Source organism: Hibiscus syriacus, unplaced genomic scaffold (genome assembly GCF_006381635.1).
Source record: "Hibiscus syriacus cultivar Baekdansim isolate YM2019G1 unplaced genomic scaffold, ASM638163v2 tig00110457_pilon, whole genome shotgun sequence".
NCBI classification, from domain to species: Eukaryota; Viridiplantae; Streptophyta; class Magnoliopsida; order Malvales; family Malvaceae; genus Hibiscus; species Hibiscus syriacus.
Genome location: NW_024062744.1, coordinates 182,477 through 203,982, shown reverse-complemented (window position 1 = coordinate 203,982; position 21,506 = coordinate 182,477). Strand labels below are relative to the sequence as shown.

General features: G+C 32.9%; 2 protein-coding genes across 2 annotated transcripts; both read right to left on the bottom strand.

Annotated features, from left to right (window-relative positions):
- Window positions 1-15,370: 15,370 nt before the first annotated feature.
- Window positions 15,371-15,828, bottom strand: LOC120126259 (probable E3 ubiquitin-protein ligase RHC1A). Its single transcript, XM_039144490.1, has one exon. The coding sequence runs from the start codon at window positions 15,782-15,784 to the stop codon at window positions 15,386-15,388; it is 399 nt and encodes a 132-aa protein (XP_039000421.1). The 5' UTR covers window positions 15,785-15,828; the 3' UTR covers window positions 15,371-15,385.
- Window positions 15,829-16,296: 468 nt separating this feature from the next.
- Window positions 16,297-16,767, bottom strand: LOC120126265 (callose synthase 12-like). The gene has a single exon (XM_039144493.1). It carries the CDS (start codon window positions 16,765-16,767, stop codon window positions 16,297-16,299), a length of 471 nt encoding a protein of 156 aa, XP_039000424.1.
- Window positions 16,768-21,506: the final 4,739 nt, after the last annotated feature.

The window sequence follows — 21,506 nt, the reverse complement described above, 5'->3', positions numbered from 1 at the left end:
ATCGATGCACAGGAAGTGCATCGATGCACCCATTAAAAATAAAAACATTGAATGCAATTTGTGCATCGATGCATAAGGAGTGCATCGATGCACCCCTTTAAAATTAAAACATCGAAGGTGATTTGTGTATCGATGCATGGGTAGTGTATCGATGCACATGTTAAAGAATGCATCGATACACTGTAGAATGTATCGATGCACTTCAAGGGAAAATAGAATTAGGTCTTTCTTTTGGTCTAAGAAATGATAGATTAGAATACATCAATTAGATAGTGATATGTATCAATGTATAAAAATGTAGATATCGAGCACGAACAAGTTCCGGGGTGACCATCAAGTTAAGATTCGATCGAAAGAAAGGAAATCATAAAAGGAGATTGGAACTTAGTGAGGCCAAGGTAAGTGCATACAAGTTAGTTTATGATGTTTAATGGAAATAAGACTTGCGACGAGTCTATTTCCTATATTATAATGCATGAATTTATGATCATATGCATATGTTTGATTTGGGTATATGTGATATATATTATAGTATGTATTAAATGATTTGTGTGAATACATGTATTGTGATAAGTTATAGGAATTAATATGAATGATCTATATGATTACATGGGAATGTGAAATAGGTTATATGATAGGTGACCATACATGTTACATAGTATACGTGATTAATTATAAGAATCAATATAATAGATTTATATGACTACATGAGAAAGGTAATAAGTTAAATAAGATTAGACTATAGAGTAATATGAGAATAATATATTAGTGAAGGGAATTGAGTATAAATGATAGTACCAAACCATAAGATAAGTATTTACTTAAAGGATAATATGATATTATATGAATATATAATATAACTTTATGAGGAAGAATTGGGTGTTATATGATTTAGGTATGAAAATAATCTATGTGTAAGTAAATTACGTAATTATATGACTATGTGTGAAATGGAGTAAACTAGGTAATTATAAGGTATGTGAATATATGGTTATGGAACAAAGTATGTAATAATACAATGTTAATTGAGTTACTTAACAATAAGCCATAAGGTTACAGACATATGTAACGTAAGTTATAACATGAGAAAATATGGGCTTACATGTATTTACGGATATATATATATATATATATATATATATATATATATATATATATATATATATATATATGAATAAGATATGATATATGTTTATGTAAAACCACGCAAAGTGATATGAGAAGGGAACTACATGATTATGTGATCATATGAGAATGTAATAAAGAGCCATGTGATATATGCCATGAGATATATGAAAGAAAAAGTATATGTGATAAGTGAAAGTGAATCATATGATTATATGAAGATGTTCTACGTGTAAGTGATCTACGTGTATACGTGATTTATATGGAAATGAACTACTTGACTACGTGTGATCTTATAAAAATGTAATAATAAGACTATGTGTATATGCGAATGCATGATAACATAAATATTAATGCCCATGTTATGTGTCATGAGAGCTAGAGGTATAGTTGGCATGCCAAGAGTCGAGGGTCTACGCGGTCCTTCAGGACATATATGTATTCCTTGGAACATTTGTGATGTCTTTTGAGACACATACTTGATCCTTTGCATATGTATATGATTCTTAAGGAATTTTCTACGTGGTCCTTAGGGACATTTTATATGGCACTTCGGTGCATTTATACGAGCTGTGGTGACAGCATTAGTGCACAACCTCTAGAGACTCACATATCAATAGTTCTCACATATGTACATGGGCTAATCAAGAGATAATAACAAATATATGTTGTGATATGATAAATTTTATAGCAAGGACATGATGAGGTATATGTATAGTATTTGATTAAGAAGGTTAAGTATATGTGCTATGTGATTAAATGATAAGTGACTAATGATGATTTATGTGTATGCATGTATTTCTTAATAAATAATCTGATATGATTTATTTGATGATGTATATATTGCTTGGTTAATTGAATAATATGTTGAGTAAAAGAATAGATATAAGAGGATATAATTATAAGAAATAAATGATAAGAATATTGATAGTGGAATAAGGTTAGAGATTTAAAATAATGTGTGATATGTATATGTTATATATAATGTTATATTGTTTTGATGTGGCATTATAAGATGATATGTTCATGCATGTGTAAATAGTTGGAGTTCTTTTATAATTTAATGCCTCACTAAGTCAAAGACTTAGCGTGTGATTGTTTCACACGTAGGTTACAGAAACGAGAAGAGAAATAAGATGAGCAAGATATGTTAGCACATTCCTTAAGAATTTCAGATCAGAAACCTATGGAGTCTGTGTATTTTGTGTTACAAAATTTAGTTGGCATATAGCTACAAGTTTTGGATTGAATATGCTCTTATTGGCTTGTAAAACGATTTAATTATAACTATTTCTATAAAGTACTCACTTTTTCAAATGATGAATTTAAGATTTTGGTGGATTTGTAAAGAAAAGAGTTTTGAAAAGTCAATGTGACACCTCGGACTCGGATACGCGTTGGGGGTGTTACATCTTTCAACTGGACAGGTTGTCTTAGTATCTTCTTGAATTTGGGGAAATACATAAGAATGTGGAAGAGGAAGGTTCAGAGCACGAGACCAAAATATAGAATTCGCCCTAGCATTACAGAAATCATGCATTATTAACCACCAAAGTTTAAAGTGCAAGGAATGTCATCATATCATAGTCAATCTACTTCATTGTCCCCACCCACCCCATTTTGAGACAGATTAAGAAAGAGTTCATTTTGAGGAGATCCATACCAAAGGAAATCTTCAAAGCAGACCTCACTGAAAAAGAAGCATTAACAAGAATTCATAATTGGGAAAAAGGAAAATAAACACACTTGATTCCTACTTTATTCGATGTAATTAATACCGACCTTTCTGAAACTCCATCAAGAGCAAGAAGTTTCTTCACCAAACCCTTCACTTTATCTTTGTACACAGAAATCAAATCCTTTTTCTATAAAACAATTACACTAACTTTCATCATCATGGGTAGTCAAATTACATGCATTTTATCTTCAAGAGAAACGTTAAACTATATGCTTATATTTACCCGCAATTCAGTTGCTCTATACATGATTATTCCTCTCAATTCCAGCATCTCATCATCGGTAAACCATAACAGATTCCCAAAAGTGGTGGGAAGCATATCAAGATACCTGAACCAGTCTTTAAATCCACATAAATAATAAATAAAAGAAAACTAAAAGAAAACAATCAAATATTTTAAGTACATACGATTTTCACGAAGAATTCTTTCGGAGACGTTCCACAGTAAGAAGTCTTTAAATACGTTGTTCGTTGAACGAGAGGGAATTGAAATGTAAAGGGTTGGAGTAAAATTAAGTTTGGTTCGGTAATGGATAATCTTGCAAAATATTACCTGGCACTGCAAATCAACAATCATCACCTGCTACCACTTTAATATATCTAAGCAGTTTTCGGCTTCACGACTTTCTTCCTTAGTTGCCTCTTTTTGATCAAGCTCTTCATCCCCCAGAAGAACAATAATGCACCACATTGCGCAACAGACTGCCATTAATGAAAGAATCAATGAAGTTTGCACGTTGTATTTCGCAATGCATAGGGAAACACTTTGGATATGGACATATAAATACCTACAGAAAATCACCGAGCAGAGCAGCGTACTGGGGCTCTTCAGGTCGATAGTTTTAGAAGTCATAGAGAAGAGGAGTGTTAACCAGAAAATACACAAACTATGGCAAATGAAAGAACAATTAGATGAGACACGAAAGTAGAATCAAACGTAACTGCTCGGTGGAATTAACATATAACTTCATAGTTCAAACGGAACCAAAATAATCACTCTTAAGAAACAAAAATCTCACCAGGAGGAAGACTCCAAAGCCATAGCCAAATACAAATAGAATAGCACCGAGTCCTTTCAAAGAAATAGCGGGCGAAACAAATTTTAATTTGCCTAATGCGTCATGAAGGTAGAGGTCTTAGCTTTGTTCGCTTCATTTTTGCATCATTATTTATCTAAAAAACCTAGAGGCATGAATACCATTGGTTAACTGAAATGTCAGTCTATCTAGTTAATTCATGAAAGTAACTTAAAATACAACCACCATGCTGTCACATCCTTGCAACATTGACCAACTCAAATGTAAGAAAAACATAGTGTTCAAGAAAGAAGGTAAAAAGAAATTACAATTTGCAAGTCATGAATTCGATTCCTAGAATATCAAATAATTTATAATTGTTTATTTCCATATCCCCATTTTGCCAGGGTACTTATCTATCACTTCTATCAATAAAGCTATGTCGATGGATTTAAATCATAACCAATGAGCTTTTGCACCTAAAAGCTATGTCCTTACATCCGTCTCGATTCTAGTTTCTACCAAGGTTAATAAAAAGGAAAGAAAAAAGAATGTCAAAACATAAGGGCCTTTACAAAAGTGCAAGCTTTTGCACCTAAAAGGTGCATCTTTTGTTATGAAAGAATTACATGAAAGACAAACCTCAAGAATAATAATGTTTTTATCCAATTTTTTCACATTTCTTTACAAAACATACTTTCGAATATCTAAGAAAGAATAATTTTATCAAATATCTAAGAACCCTTAACACCTCAAGAAAAGATTTAAAAGATTGTGCATGACAAATAACCTATTAGTTAGCATTCTAAAATTGTGCATGACAAAGCATTCAATGAAAACAATCAAATATTTAAAAGACAACCTGATTCAACAAATTAGACGAAGCAGCAACCATCATGGTTCCAGCACAAGTACAACAAAGACCCGGCAAATTAACGGCGTCTCCACTCCCTAGCACATATCCAGTCCCCGAAGTCACCACCACCAGCATACTAGTAAATCGAACCACCCAAAAAAGTCAACTTTTTTAATCAAACCTTTAAAATTTGCCTAAAAATCTTAATTGAGGTTTGACCTGAGACGAGCCTTGGAGAGCTCCCAGTAACACTGACCGTAGTGACGAGCCAACTGGATCGCATCACTAGCTTTGAAACCTAAAGGCCGAAAGGCATCAAATTTGTTAGCGAGAAACCCTAGCTTTAAAACAGAGTCCGATGAAGGAAAAGTAGAGGGCGCTGCCGATGAGGAGTAGAAACGTTGATGAGAAGGAGAAAGTGTTTGGTCTACAACGGTGTTTGGAGTGAAAATTGAGAAAGCATATGCGTAATGGAAGTAATTGAAATTGGTGGAGGAAGAAGAAGCGGTAAAGGGTGCAAATAATGGGGGAAATTAAAAAAATGACTTTTACAGATGACACACAATTAAAAAGTGTACTCCGTGTTTTTACAATTTTTTTGGATTATAACTATTAAATATGACACACATTATTGTAAGTCATAAATCATTCAGATTTTAAAAAACATGACATTTTTTTATGACACACATTTTTTGCAAGTCATAAATTAGCGTGTGTCATCGTTCGTGTGTCATTAAAAATATATTTTCTTGTAGTGTAAGTAAGCCAAGCCTCGTCAGTGGTGTCTTAATGTTGATATATGACCTTGAGCTTTATACAACATATAATAGTAGTCAGCATTATGTAGTACCGAGGATTTTAATTTTCAAGCTAAAAGATCAAGTACGTTAAGCTACACTTTACTAGCATTAGTTGTTATCAAATAACTCAATAGTGGTAAGCGATAGTGAGTATCAAAAGTAGAATCTCATAATCCTTAGTTAAAGTGAGGTTACTAGAGACCTCCATTTTGTCATGTGTGATATCCAGGAGAGTTAAATGTTGTTAGTTTTGCTTTACTAGTGCAGTTTCTAGTAGTGAGCACCTTAGATTATCGATTAGATGAGTAAAGTGTACGTAAGTCACAAGGTAAATGAGAAATAGTCGCGTACCATGGATGAATATTGAATCAGAGTTGCGTAGTAGAAGCTTAGAGATTGTCGTTAGTTGAGTATTATCATTATATCTATAGTAGTCAGTATTGAGACAATGTTGGCAAGTGCCATAAGATCTTAGGGTAGAGCAAGACAAGTTACCAATGTTCAACAAGTAAAAGCGGCTATCGACTTATGCAAAAAATTAACTCGATTATGTAAGGTTAACCAAAGAAGGATTTAATGATAGCAGTGAATCATAGATTAACATCATCCTTGTAGAACGTTTTGAGTGTACAGTGTTAGATAGAAAGAATATGATTTCTTTAGCTTCGTGCTTCTCGAAAGTTTTCACTTAAAGTTCCATTAGAAAACAATTCTATTATATTTTTAATATCTACTATATTTGTTTACCTTTGTCATATATCCTTGACCTATTGCTCTCAATAAAGATGTAGCACTACCTGTAATTTCTATTATATTTTTAATATCTACTATATTTGTTATTACCCAATCACAATATTTACCTTTTAAAATTCAAAGTTAACAATTCTAAATTACAATTCATTGCTCTCTATATATTCGACATCCGATACACCTTGTGTATCTACTTTATTACTTGATATATGACATGTGTACTTGCGTTGACTGCTTTAACAATTCCGTTGCAACAACATACATAAGGAATTCCTTATCTAACACCTCTGAACTGTATTTATGGCGACGATAATCATCTGCACCATGAACCCTGTTTCAAATGATAAGATTTATTTACATCGACATGATTAATTACTAGTGTATTTCTAAACGAAAAAAAACTGAAGTGATATATCTTGAATTGGAACGTCGCCATGCACATTCACGTCCACTAGAGAAAATGACTCACCCGCCGAGCTAGTAGATTCGGGTTACACGTCTGCGAAGTTCTCATTTCCTTAATGATCATGAAAGTCACCGAAGACCTTGTCTTCCCAACCCAAAACAACCTTAACAATGAAAGTTCTATTATTTGAAACAATCTTTAGCGCTTTTGGACTTTAATAAATACTGAAAATCCTAATAAAAAGTCTAGCTACATCCGTTCTATCATAAGTTTGACAAATCTACACCATTTATCCCTTAATGATTGAAAGAATTTTTCGTGCCAGCAATTGAGAGGGACGCCAAGAAGAGAGACTGAGAGAAGCATATTTCGAAACATCTTCCAACATAAGATATAACGTCCTAAAGTCGGGTCTGGTAGTTAAGGTCGATTTCGGTTGATTTCCGAAATTATGATAAAGAGGAAGAAATTTCTAAAATTTATATTTTGGTTTTAAAAATATTTTGGAAAGGTTTTAAGTGATTTTAGATGATTAATTTTAAGTATGAAAGTTTAATTAAATTATTTGGTGACCAAATTGAAAGAATTGGAAATTATAATTTTGGTGATCATTTTGTAAATTTTCACAATGTTCAAAGTTTATGAAGCAATTATACCAAGGCTTAAGTTTAGATTTTTCCCTCCTAAATTAAAATGTTTTAATTTTCCCCATTTTTTCCAATTAGATTCATTTTAATCTAAATTATATTTCCTTATTTACTTGTTTTCATTCACGTGCTTTTCATTTTCTTTTTATTTTGCATTTTGGTAACTTCCCGTAACTTCCTCCATTTTTTTCTCATTTTCTCCCAACAAGTTGATCAATTCTTTCTCTTTTTCTTCTTGATTTCTAAATTCACTCATCTCAATCTTGATATTAATTCTCAAGTTTCTCTTCTCTTCTTGTTTTTAAATCTTGATAATAATGAAGTTCCATTGATGATCTCAATTTCAATATATTTTCCGGAAAGGTAAGGATATTTTCCTTGGTTTTCTTTCAAGCTTCGAGGGAAAGTGACTAAGTGTTAATGATTCTATTGAATTATTGATTTAATTGAAAGGATTTCTAAGATTTTAATTGATTTCCTGAGCTAATTAATGTGTTGATTTCTTGAATTGAATTTGATTTTTTCTTAATGAAATTGAGTTGTTTTTAGAGTGATTATAATCATATTAAATTAGTTTTTCAATCGCAAATGATTTGGATGTTGATTTCTTTAAAACAATGTTGATTTTTGGTATTTTTGGGAATATGTGAATTTAGGTTTGTATATATTGTTTTGTGCGATTCTAGATGAGTTAGATGTTGATTCTAGTTTTTTTATCATCTTTTAGTGTGGATATTTGCGTGTTTTTGTTTGGAGCTTCCGGGGTAACGTTTCAGTGGGGTTTTTGGTGTTTTCGGTGTTTGCGTTATGTTTTACGAATAGAGGATTCTGTTTTGTTTTATATTAGATTTTGATGTGTTAATTTTCTTTGCAAGGTTCTTATTGTGTTGTTTGTTTAGGAAACTTGGTGCTTTGAGTTTTTTGAACGTTGATGTAGTATTTGGAAGTGTTTTCAATTTCCGAACAACAAGGTGAATGACTCTTATTCTTAGGAAATAAACATGGTTCAAGGTTGAGGTTGTATAGTGTTGCATTGTAATTCTGATATATATATATATATATATATATTGTGTTATTTGATTAATTTTGATGATGAAATATGAATTATCTAGATTTACATATGATGCCACTTACGTTGGAAATGAGAATTTGAATTGTGAATGTGATGTGTCGCAAATGATGCATAGGATTTTGGAAATGATTTTGTGAATATATATATTATGAATGTGAATTGGATGAGCTGAACTTTCTAACTGTCAAAATATGTGGGTTGATCATGACAACCAAATCCGTAAGTGTGTTCAAAGTGTATTTGAATCAATATGTGAAAACTATGCATCATTGACAACCGCTCTTGGTGAATTGTATTAATTGGCTATTGTTCTTAATAGGACCTTTTAATATGAAAGGCATGCCTAGGAAAGAGTACTCTATATGTATTGCATTATTGTGTGATTCAGGATTATACGGGGTTCGGATGGTACATTGATCTTTTCTCCGAGAAGATAATGGGTAAGGTTGGGCGTTGAGTTTACTCTGCAATTCATGGTTTTGGATCTATATGAGTTCGTAAGCAAAATGAGACTTGTATGAAGTCCATTTATCCAATGGGTAAGTTGTGTTTCGAACAAAAGTCGTTGATCTTAAAATAGAAATGTGTGTGATTGTGTGACTTGTCAAGGAAGGTAATTGTGCATGTGTGCTTGTGATTGCTTTTGAACTATATGGTCCTTTGATGTTTGTTAAATATTGAAATCAAGTGATTTGAAAAATATTAGCTGATCATTAAATTATGAGATGTTGAATTATATGTGTAGAGTAAGGAAAAAGTTACTTATGAACATATATGATTGATCTTTATCTTGGTTATGTGCATTACTTTGAATATTAGTCGTTCACTGGGATTTATAAGCTCACACTCATTGTTAACATTTTTCAAAGGATTAGAGTTGAGTTTGGAGGCGAGGAGCTCGGGATCGGTGTGATCAAGCAAGGCTAAGGCATAAAGCTACACGTATGTGGTTTCTAGAAACTTTGTGTGGCAATTTGGGGACATTTGGGACTTATACCCATTATTCACTTTGTTGGACTTATAATGATGGATTTTGGTTTGTAATAAGTGTATTTACGTTTGGGATTTGATGTTGTTTTGATTTGTTGAAATTGGAATTATAAGTATGAATTTGTTGCTTGAAGCATGAGATTACTCAAATGTTGATTTAGACCATAAAGAAGTGTTTGGAGTGTTTAGTTATGTGTAACTTGGTAAACTAAACATGTTAGACTCTTAGGTTGCGTGAAACGAGAGTAAATGCCAAATATGAGTAGGTGACTTGTGCTTGAAGCCGTAAAATATGTTGTCCACTAAAGGTTTATAGAAAGCTGAGTTATCAGTGAATCAAATGATTATGAGTTTTTTTGTGAATAAATGTTAAGTTTTATGGACTTGATAGAGTTACTTTTAGAAAGTAATTTGTGAAAATGGATTGTCTACCCATTCCATGCTACAATGAATTATTATTTAGAATTGAGATTAATTCTCGAGAACTTGAAAAGTGTCAAGTTCGTACTGATAGAAAAAAGAGTAAATTTGATTACTAGTGTAATTTTTAGCATTAAGTGCTCTGAAGTTATTGTTACAAAGTTGTAAAGTATTTTTATTAAATGATGTGGATATTTAGACTTTCATAGTTGAGAAAGAAAATGTTTCAACTGCTTGAGAATATTTTCAATGGATCCAGAAAAGTTACACGGATTACCTTAAGAAGGAAATAAGAAATTTTAAAATAAAAGTATTCTATTCAAATTAATATCGAGTGAGATGATAGCGGTAAACCCTATGGGTCATGGTGCAAGTGTGAGTTGGACAAGTAGTAAATATTTTATAAAGATTACAGGGGCTATGTTCCCGGTGAATATGATGGAATTATCATTTGATGAGTTAAGATCATATTGGGTATAGGTTATTTGTCTCCAAAAACGATTAGTTCAGAAAGATGCAGATGATATGGAAATTATAGTTTTTGGGAAGAAAGCAAAATCATCGCTCCAGATGATATTGACAAGGATTGTGAAGAAAATGATGCCAGAAATATGTATAACTTTTCTAGATAATGTGTTAGATACTCAAATAATTAAAGTAGAATTATATGATATTTCCACAACTAGGGAATTTATAAATGTCATTTTAGATGAATTATATGGGTTACCTCCAGATCGAGAGGTGAAAGTTAAGGTTGAGGGTTATCAAGGTATTGAACATGTTTCTATGATTTCCATATCAAATGACTTAAGCGAGTTAAGAAAATTAGAGGTTTAATTAAAAAAGTCGGTTGATTAAGGTTTCATCAGACCGAGTGTTTCTTTTTGGGAAGTATTTGTATTATTAGCGAAAAGAAAGATGAGTATGTGGTTATGCATAGATTATTAACAGTTAAATAAGGTAACAATAAAGAATAAGTATCATCTTTCGAGGATTGATGATCTGCTTGATCACTGGAAAGGCACAACAGTGTTCTGTAAGTTAGACCTTAGGTCAAGATACCATCAATTAAAGATTTAATAGGAGGATATATCAAAGACAACTTTTCAGACTTGGTATGGACATTATGAAATTGTAGTGATGCCATTCGGATTGACAAATGCTCCTACAACATTTATGAAATTGATGAACCGAATCTTACTTGGATTATTTTTGTGGTGGTATTTATAGATGGTATTTAGGTGTATTCCAAGCCAAGAGAGTTTTGAAATTCTAAAGAGGATTTTAATAAAGGCACCAGTGTTTATACAACTTGAGTTGGGTAAAGATTATGTAGTTGTTAGTGATGCATCTCTTAACGGCTTAGGAAAGAGTGCTTATGCAAAAAGATAAAGTTGTGTCATATTCCTTGATAAAGTTAAAGACTCACAAAAGGGATTACCTTACGCATGATTTAGAGTTGGAAGTAGTCGAGTTTGCTTTAAAGATTTAACGCCTTTACCTGTATGGTAAGCGGTACTATAGTTATGTTAATTGTAAAAGCCTAAAATACTTATGGACTCAAAAAGAGTTGAATCTGAGACAGGTAAGATGAAAATTTCATGATAAGAATTATATAAGTAGTAAATGAAGAGATTAAAGACTTTTGAGGTCAGGTCCAACGAATGTTTGTATTATCATGGGAGACTTTGTATTCCCGACGATGAAGAATTTAAGAAATATATTCTTTTTGGGCATTAAGTCAGTTGAGTATACATTCAGATGGAAACAAAATGTACCAAGATTTAAAGGGTTGGGTTGGTGTCCTGGTTTGAAAAGAGCCATCATGGAAATTGTGGCAAAGTGTCTAACATACCAATAGAGGAAATGTTGTACATCAAGTATTTTCCAGATAGTTTCAATCAATTTCGATTTATGAAAGAAAGGGGAAACAAGCCACTGTGGGCTTTGTTACAAGGCTACCTTTGACACCTAGCAAGAAAGACTTATTATGAGTGATTGTTGATAGATTTATCAAGGCAGTTCACTTCATATTAGTATGAACATATTATTCGATAGATAAATATGATGAATTATGCATATAAGAGATAGTTCGGCTACGTGGACTGGCAATATCGATCATAACGAAAGAGATCCAAGATTCACTTCAAAGAGTTTGGAATTTCTTGCATAAAGTTTTAAGTACTCGATTGAATTTCATTACAACTTTTCATCCGCAGATATATGGGCAGTCAGAATGAACTATTCAGGTATTAGAGGAATATGCTAAGGGCATGTGTGATTGAGTTTAAAGGATCATGGGAAAGGTATTTACCTTTAGCAGAAAATTGTTATAATAACAGTTACCAATCTAGTATTAAGATGGCCCCGTATGAAGCTTTGTATGGGAGGAAGTGTCAAACATCATTGAATTGGTTTGAACTAAAAGATCGAGACCTAGTTGGCCCTGATTTGATGAACGAAATAGAGGAGAAAGTGATTGTTATTTAGGATAATCTAAAGATATCCTCCGATCGATAAAAGTCTTATGTTGATTTGAAAAGAAAAGAAATTGAATTACAAGTGGGAGAGAAAGTATTTTTTAAGGTATTGCCTTGGAAGAAAGTATTATGATTTGGGTGAAAAGAAAATATGAGTCCGAGATTCATTGGACCTTATGAGATTTTGAAAAAAAAATAGGACCAATAGCATATCAATTAACTTTGCCTACGGATATGGACAAGATCCACAATGTTTTTCACATGTCGATGCTTAGAAGGTACATATCAGATCCATCCCATGACATCACACCTGAAGAAATAGAAATCTGACCAGATTTAACTTATGACGAAGAACCAGTGCGAATCTTGGCTAGAGAAAACAAAAAACTATGTAACAAGAAGATTCCTCTAATTAAAGTACTTTGGCAAAACCATAAGGTATAAGAAATTACATGGGAAAGAGAGGAGGACATGAGGAAACATTTTCCACATCTCTTCGTATCATGTACTTCTTAAAATTGGAGGACGAATTTTCTTAAGGGTGAGAATTGTAATACCCCAAATATCAGGCCGGTGATTATATTAAAAAGATTTAAAATTAGAGGATTAATTTGAATAAATGGTAAAGTACAAGAAATGATTTAGAAATAGTGTTTAAGAACAATTAGTAACAATGGATGAATAAAGAGGGCATTTTGGTCCTTTAAGGGGAAATAAATTTAAAATTCATTTTTATTAGGGATTTAAGAAGGGGAAAAGGGGAAAGTTAAAACAAAACAAAGTCATATATTTTTCTTTTTCTTCCCAGTGTTCACGAGCTCTCCCCATAGCCAAGGTAAGTTTTCTTCGAGTTAGTTTATTCTTTAGTTTATGGACAAGTTTTGAAACCTTAAGTAATATAGAGGCTTAAGGAAAGTTCAAGGATGTTTAAAACTAAGTAATTAGTGAAATATTTAAGATTGAAAGAAATGGGTTTTTGAATGATATGTTGGAATATGAGTTTTTATTGATGTTTACTAGTATATTTGACTTGTCAAAGAAGTAAATAAGAGATTAAAGCATTGGATGTGATTAAAAACATGTTAGAAAAAGTGGTATGATTCTTGGTTTGAGATGTTCCTTGGAGATTTTAGATGTTATAAGAAGCTAAATGAAGGAAAGTTAGTTGGGATAAGCAAAGAAGAGTTTAATAGTATTGCTGGAGGTAAACATAAGGGATTTTGACCAAATTTGGGTAAAAATTGAGCTGAAAAATGAAAAATCTGGGTAAGGGTATCGGTACTGGAAGAACAGTACCGATACTATAGGTTTAAATTTTGGAAAATATGATGAACAATATCGATACTGATGCAATTAGTATCGATACTGATGTAGGTAGCGATACTATGAAGAAGGTATCGATACCATGGATTCCAGAATGCAGAAATGATATCAATACTAAATGAAATATCGGTACCATAGTATAGAAGTATAGATACCATGGTAGGGGTACCGATACTATTGAGTTTGGAAAATTAAAATAGGGCGAATTTTTATAGAAATTGAATATAATAGTACTTTTGAGTATTATTAAAAGTATAAATGTTAGAGAGTATACTAACATTAGTATGGTATGTGTACTTAATGGATGCTTGTATAGATCATAACCAAGCTCCCGAGTCAAGCAAGAAAAAGGGCAAAGATAAAGTTGCCAAATAGCTCGACATCCTCAAAGCATACTAACGAGGCATACCAGATGAGTACATTTATTATGTACTTATATGTTATGATAGCCATAGATGCATTTTTCTTAATGTATGTATAACATTTACCAAATGTGCACTATGTGTGTAACTTAAGAAATTTATAATAAGTTTACGAATTTCCGTATTGACACTGTATGTGCAACTTAAGAAATTCATAATAAGTTTATGAATTTATGTATTGACACTGTGGGTGCAACTTAAGAAATTTATAATAAGTTTATGAATTTACGTATTGGCACTGTGTGCAACTTAAGAAATTCATAATAAGTTTATGAATTTCCGTATTGGCACTGTGTGTGCAACTTAAGAAATTCATGATAAGTTTATGAATTTCCGTATTGGCACTGTGTGTGCAACTTAAGAAATTCATAATAAGTTTATGAATTTTCGTATTGTCACTGTGTGTGCAACTTAAGAAATTCATAATAAGTTTATGAATTTCCGTATTGACACTGTGTGTGCAACTTAAGAAATTCATAATAAGTTTATGAATTTCCTTATAGGCTCTATGTGTGCAACTTAAGAAATTCATAATAAGTTTATAAATTTTCGTATTGACACTGTGTGTGCAAATTAAGAAATTAATAAATAGAAATTCATTTGTATTTTGATATTTTGGAATATGCTTATATTTAAGTATAATTTATCTTATATTACTATGCCTCACTAACTAAATACTTAGCGTGTTTTGGTTTCACGCGTAAGTAAAAGCCGAGATTAGAAGTAAAGAGTACCGAGCAACTCCAAGTATTAAGGAATATACAACAATATTAGTAAGACATCTTATGATGGAATTTTTGAATTAGTTTAGTGACATGTACTTACGAATGTCCTATTAGCTCTATTTTAATATTTTGGAAACTGGTTTGTAATAGATTAACTTGACCGTTTTATATTGATTTTAAATATGGATATCATGAACTAGTATTGCTAATCGGAGTAGAAGTGTTTAATATTTTATTAAATGGTTTTATTTAAAGAAAACGAAAAATTTTACTGATTTTCAAGTATAGAGAATATTTCATAAGTCATGTGACATCTGTGACTCGTGTACGGAAATATATACGGTAAATGGGTGTTGCACCATGTATTTCGTCTACTCTCCCTTCCGTTGGAAGTAGTTCAACCTTGACCATTTGAGCGATCACTGCGGCCGCTACCCGACCCTTGCGGTGGCAATTCTTATTGACAAATGGGGCAAGAGTTGTGCTGCTCCAGCCATGGGATGATGCAATCTGAATGATACATGTGATTGCATGGCATCCGTCTGGCTTTAGACGCCGGTTCAAATTTATCTTTACAAACAGGACACTGCAAATCAGAGTAAAGATGCCTCCTAGTTATTTAACAGTGGGCATTACATCAATCGAAGTCTGGGAAGCCGGGGGAGGACCCCTCCGATCATTGGCTGAGAGTTGTTCAAACAAATCCTCTACGGCAGGACCTAAAAAATAATCCTCGGAATAACCTCGTGTTAAACCGATTCCAGGAGCCCCATTGAAAAGAGCTTCAACCCCACCAACCCCAGACAATCTAAAAGGAATTTGTCCACCAAAAATCAACATAGGACCAAGTGCTACATCATGCTCAGGAACCGACTCTGCTCTTCCCCTGATGTTATGGTTAAAATTTCTGTTGACCAATCGCTGCCTCATGAAGACTGAAAAAGCATCCAGGAAACCAAACCTCCCACCTCGATCTTCGTCACCATAAAAATCTGTAGGACCAACATGCACCATTTTGTCTAATTCTTGAACAAATCCCCCACCACAATAGCAACAAACTGCATTGTGCCCTCGAGGAAAACTGCGCACTTGCATATAACACCAACGGGTATTTCTAGGGGTGTTCAGATCCAATCCGATCCAAAAAAAAATAACCGAAAATCGATCCAAAAAAATAACCGAAAATCGATCCAAAAAACCGATAACCGAAAAAAACCGAAACCGATTTAGTGTGTTTGGTTTTTTTTTTAAAACTGATCGGTTCGGTTTCGGTTTGAAAATCCGGAACCGATCCAAACCGAACAGAACCAATGAAATAAAATATTAAATTTATAAGCTTGAAACAAACCCAACCTATAACTTGGTGGTAGAGCATTTGACTATAGATCAAAAGGTCATTGGTTTGAACCTGGTTGGGACCTAGTTTATAATTTTTTTTCCTTTTGCTTTCTTGATAGTACAAACTCTCCATGGGAATTAACAAGGGTATGTTTAGTCGAAAACAAGCTGAGCCATTGGGAAAGAACTCATTTACCAGGAACTCTGTTGCTCCATTGTATAACGATTACAAGCTGAACTACCCGATAGTAGATGTGCTGTTTTGCGGCATATTTGTCTTGAGAATATGCTATAACCACATAGATCCCAACAGTCACAATCATGTATATCCAAGATAACAGGTACACACCAACATTGGTGCTATGATTCGCGTTGCCCAACTGATACACGATACCATACTGGAAGAAGAAGAAACGAAGGTCCAGAATTATCTCTAGTAGCTTTCCCCAAAGGCCTGTTGTTCTCAAATGCTCTTGTTCCTCATACCACCGTATCTCCCAGCTCTTATTGGCTTCTGCTAGTGCGCCACCTTTACACCATATCCAATTCATAAAATCATCAAAATCATACACCGTCTTCAGCCAGTCAAAGCCAGATGGGTTGAACACAAAAGGGGACATTATCCATGACACCACAAGGAACCAACTTGAAATGGTCATAGCTATGTAAACAAATGAATGCTTAGCGAGGGGGCTATACGAAGCATACACAGCTAAGATAACACAAGTTCAATTGCCTTCACAAAATGGATTCGGGCATAAAGTCGATAATTTTCTGCAAAGGACTTATGCTCAGGCATTGATAATACATATGCTATTTTTTTACGAAAAAAATTCAAGAATTATTTTGAAAAATTAGAATCCAAAAACCGCATAAATCCAAACCGAATCAAATCGCACTTAATTGGATCGGATCGGATCATATTTTTTTAGAAACATCCAAACCGCAAACATTTATACTTTCGGATCGGATGAATTTTTAGCCAAAAACCGATCCAAACCGACCGCGAACACCCATAATTTCTTCCGGTCGACATCACACTTCCCTCGTCAAAAAAATCCAAAAAGAAAACCCTCAAATAGTCTTACATACTCCTCAACTTAGCTATTTTTTCATCATAACAGATGACAATCTGAGAAGTGAATATCATCGATGACTTATATCCACTTCAAAGAACTAAAAGAACAAATATGAATTTTTTTCCCTTCGATTACATTTCTCAGTTAAAAATACACGCAAAAAAAATTATGTTGTACAACCATTGAATATTGTTTGATTCATGAAACAACACATAAATGACACAATCCAACATATTACTGGGTTTCGATTTGAAAGGAAAAACAAATTAAATTATCATCTTTAATCAGTGATTTAAATAGCGGTCGGCTACCACAATAGCACTCGTTATATAGCGGTAACAGTGTCATCCGATACTGTTATTGCATGATCGTGATACCAGGAATCAACATAATGCAACCGAAAACACATCTCACAATTTAAATCCTTGCATCTTTTTATGTCTTCTCCCCTATTAATATTAACTACAACATTAACACTATGTTTGAATTAAAGACAAAACATAATCCCTAATTAGAGGTCCATCCGAAAGAAGTACAAAAAAATTCGAGAAAAAAGAGAATTTCTTCCCCATCCATCTCTATTAATTATGCAAATCTCACTCTTTCAATAATGTTTTCTTCAAGAGTGTAGCGGGTATATCGGAAGGCATCGCTACCGCGAAATCGCAGGCACTATCACGATCGTGGAACACGATTTAAAACCCTGATCCTTGTGGTATTTCGATTAAAACCCAATCTTTATTGTCGCCTGGTCGTCGCTCGTTCTACAACCACTGTGGGTAATTTTTTATTCAATTTTTGTTTACTTTTAAGTTGTTTTGGCTGAAATTTTGAGTAGTTATGGACTGATTTTGGTGTTTTGGCATGTCTGGTGTAATCAGACGCCTTCAACCGACCTCATCGCTGCCCTACACGCTAGCATGCGCTGACGTCACGAGTGGGCTTCTCCATTGACTGAACCTTCTAGATATTAAGTCAACTCAGACTGAGTTAACCGAGTCAACTCATACCGAGTCAACCTGTTAACCTGAACAGTTGACCTGGACCCATTGACCAATAGACTTTGACGAGCGTTGACCTTTGACTTTGACCAAAAAGTCAAAATTTTGAAAAGTTATATTTTATTTTTTTCGACATTCTGAGTCCGAATCTAAAGTTTGTTTCACCAAATTCAAACCCGGTAAGCTTTTTTTTGGCATCTTATCTCCCGATTCAATACGAATTTTCAGGTTTATGTTCTGTTTCTAATGTAATTGGTTTTGTCATGTATCCGAGACATTATGGGACGTGAAATTAAAGTTCGAGGGCAATCAAATGGAGTTTACTTGGTTAACCGATATGGCTAAAAAATCGAGGTAATACACTACTAACTTATGTATGCTTTATGGAACATGTTGGCATTGGGTTAATGCATAAATGAATATATTTGGTTACATGTGTGCAATTAATATATTTCTAAACTCGATCCAAATGCGATGAAAAGTAATTAAACTGAATAAGACTTAGATTACATGTATAAGACACTAGAAGACTAATAAAAAATAATTTCAGGTTCAGTGATTAACCGATAAAGCAATCAACCTCATAATCTTTAAATTCTAATTATTTTCGTTAAAAGTTTTAATACTTAAATCCCTGTTTGTAAAGGATTTGTATACATTTCTCCTTTTTGTTAGAACACAATAGACTCCCTAATTTAATCTTCTAAATATGTCTCTCTAAATACTTACTTTAGACCGTGAATCTATGTTTGTAACTAAAGACTTAGCTAATGAAATATGAAATCATCGATAGAATCTGATGATGTATGTCCTACTAAGGAAATCTATGTTTTACCATGCGTCGACCTATTGCATTTATACTCACTCTGTTAATTATCATTTTAGGTTAAAGAGTTTGATCCTGTGTTTTTACCGACATCAATAAAGGAGTTCCACCGACATAGCTTGCGGAGTACAATGCATGTAATTAGGGGTCATGAAGGTTGTATTATGTTTTTATATTCGAGTCTGAAACTTATTTTGTTACTGTATATTATTGAATTCTATTTTTAATATATAAATGATTTTTGAACACATATTTTATCTAAAATTTATTTTATAGTTTTAAATGGATTAACAAAAAATTTAAATTTTTATTGGAATTTTACTGTTGACCGCTTCGGTGGCCCTAATTTGAAACCTCGGATCGGGTCACCTACATTGGTTTGAAGGTGTTACAATTTTGTCCAATTCTTGAACAAAGCCCCCACCGCATCTATAACACCAATAGGTAATTTTCCGTCGACATCACACTTCCCTCGTCGAGAAAATCCGAAAAGAAAACCCTCAAATAGTCTTACAGACTCCTCGACTTAGCTTTTTTTTAGCATAACAGATGACAATCTACAAAGTGAATATCATTGATGACTTATATCCACTTCAAAGAAATAAAAGAACAAATATGACTTTCCTTCGATTCTATTTATCAGTTAAAAATAAACGCAGATTTCAAAGATATTATGCTGTACAACCATTGAATATTGTTTGATTCATGATACAACACATAAATGACACAATCCAACATATTACTGGGTTTTGATTTGAAAGGAAAAACGAATTAAATTATCATCTTTAATCAGTGATTAAAATATCGGTCGGCTACTGCAATAACGCTCGATATATAGCAATAATAATGTCATCCGATATCGTTATTGCATGATACCAGACGCAACCGAAAATACATCCCGCAATTTAAATCCCTCAACTTTTATGTCTCCTCTCCTATTAATATTAACTACAACATTAACACTATGTTTGGATTAAAGACAAAACATAATCCTTAATCAGAGCTCCGTACGAACAAAGTACAAGAAGGCTGAGAAAAAAAAAAGATTTTTTTCCCAACCCATCTCTATTAATTCTGCAAATCTCACTCTTTCAATAATGTTTTCTTTAAGGGATAAGATATACACAGTATGCAATCGATAAACTAAGTAAGTGAAAAGAAAAGAAATGCAATCATTTCAAGCTATAATACCTTCTTCAGCTCAAATTGATCAGTTTTGACCAAGGAGAAAGACAAGCTGTCTTATTTCTTTCTTCCTTAGAAATCATTTAAGAAAAAACATGAGAGAAATCGAATCTGAGAGGCAAGAGAATCAGAGGGAGCTACCTGGAGGAGATCAGAGACGACTTTCCCCAAGAGAGAATCTGTATTTTAGCAGAAGGGAACGATGGGCATCATTTTATCCCAAATTACAGTTGAAACTGGGCTTACGCTGGGCTGCCATGGAAGATTGGGCTAAAGCTTCCGAGAGATTTTTAAGCTGTTTTGATAGAAATGAAAAACAAACAATTAATTATTTGAAATTAAACATTCTCACCTTTAATATTTTTTATATTTAAATCTAAAATTTCAAAAATTAAAAATAATTATTTTACCATCGAAATTGTTTATTTTATGCAAACAATCAATTGCTATAATCATTAAATGGTGTCCTCTCGAATAAACTACTTGAATTGGATATTCATCCAATCGGAGAGTTGTTTTACTTTGCGTCATACAACTCGGGGAAAATTAATTCAGATATCCATGAATGTTATTTGTTGTTTTGTTCATATTATTTAACTTTCAATTTTATTAAGTATAGCATTGAATTGTACTTTTACTTACATTCAATTATTTCATTACGTTGTTAAGTCATTAACAAGACCTGACATGACTAACGTTTAATAATGTGCATGTCATACCAAAACGTCATTGTTTTAAGTTTTGGTACGGTTGTTCTAACACTTAAAACGGTATTATTTTAGACATTGACCTTTAGTGTTATATTAATTTTGTCATTGAACTTTTAAATATATTACTTTTTTGGCATTGTACTTTTTAACCGTCACCGGCAGCCAATCAACGTCCATCACTGATCATCTTTTAAAATAAGATGAGTATCAAAATGTTTGCATTTCACTCCTTATCATTCTCATATGATTAGTTTTCCACGAAACTCAATCAAAATCAACGACATTAAACAAAAAAATCTACATTTTTAGATATTTGAAGACTTTCTTAAATTTACATGATTTGAGGTGTTTGTTCAAAAATTTAAACTATGTAAAGCATTATTTCGAGAAGATGAACGACATACCTCAAAACTAGCCTCATCAGAAGAACATTGAAAGAGATGAAAAACTAGTATTTCAAACTTTTAAATAGATTTTCATTGATTTTGAGTGAATTTCCTGGAAAACAATCCTATGGGAAGAAAGATGAATGAAATATGATCATTTTGGTGTCAATCCTATCACGAAATATGACCGATGACGGACAATACTCAATTG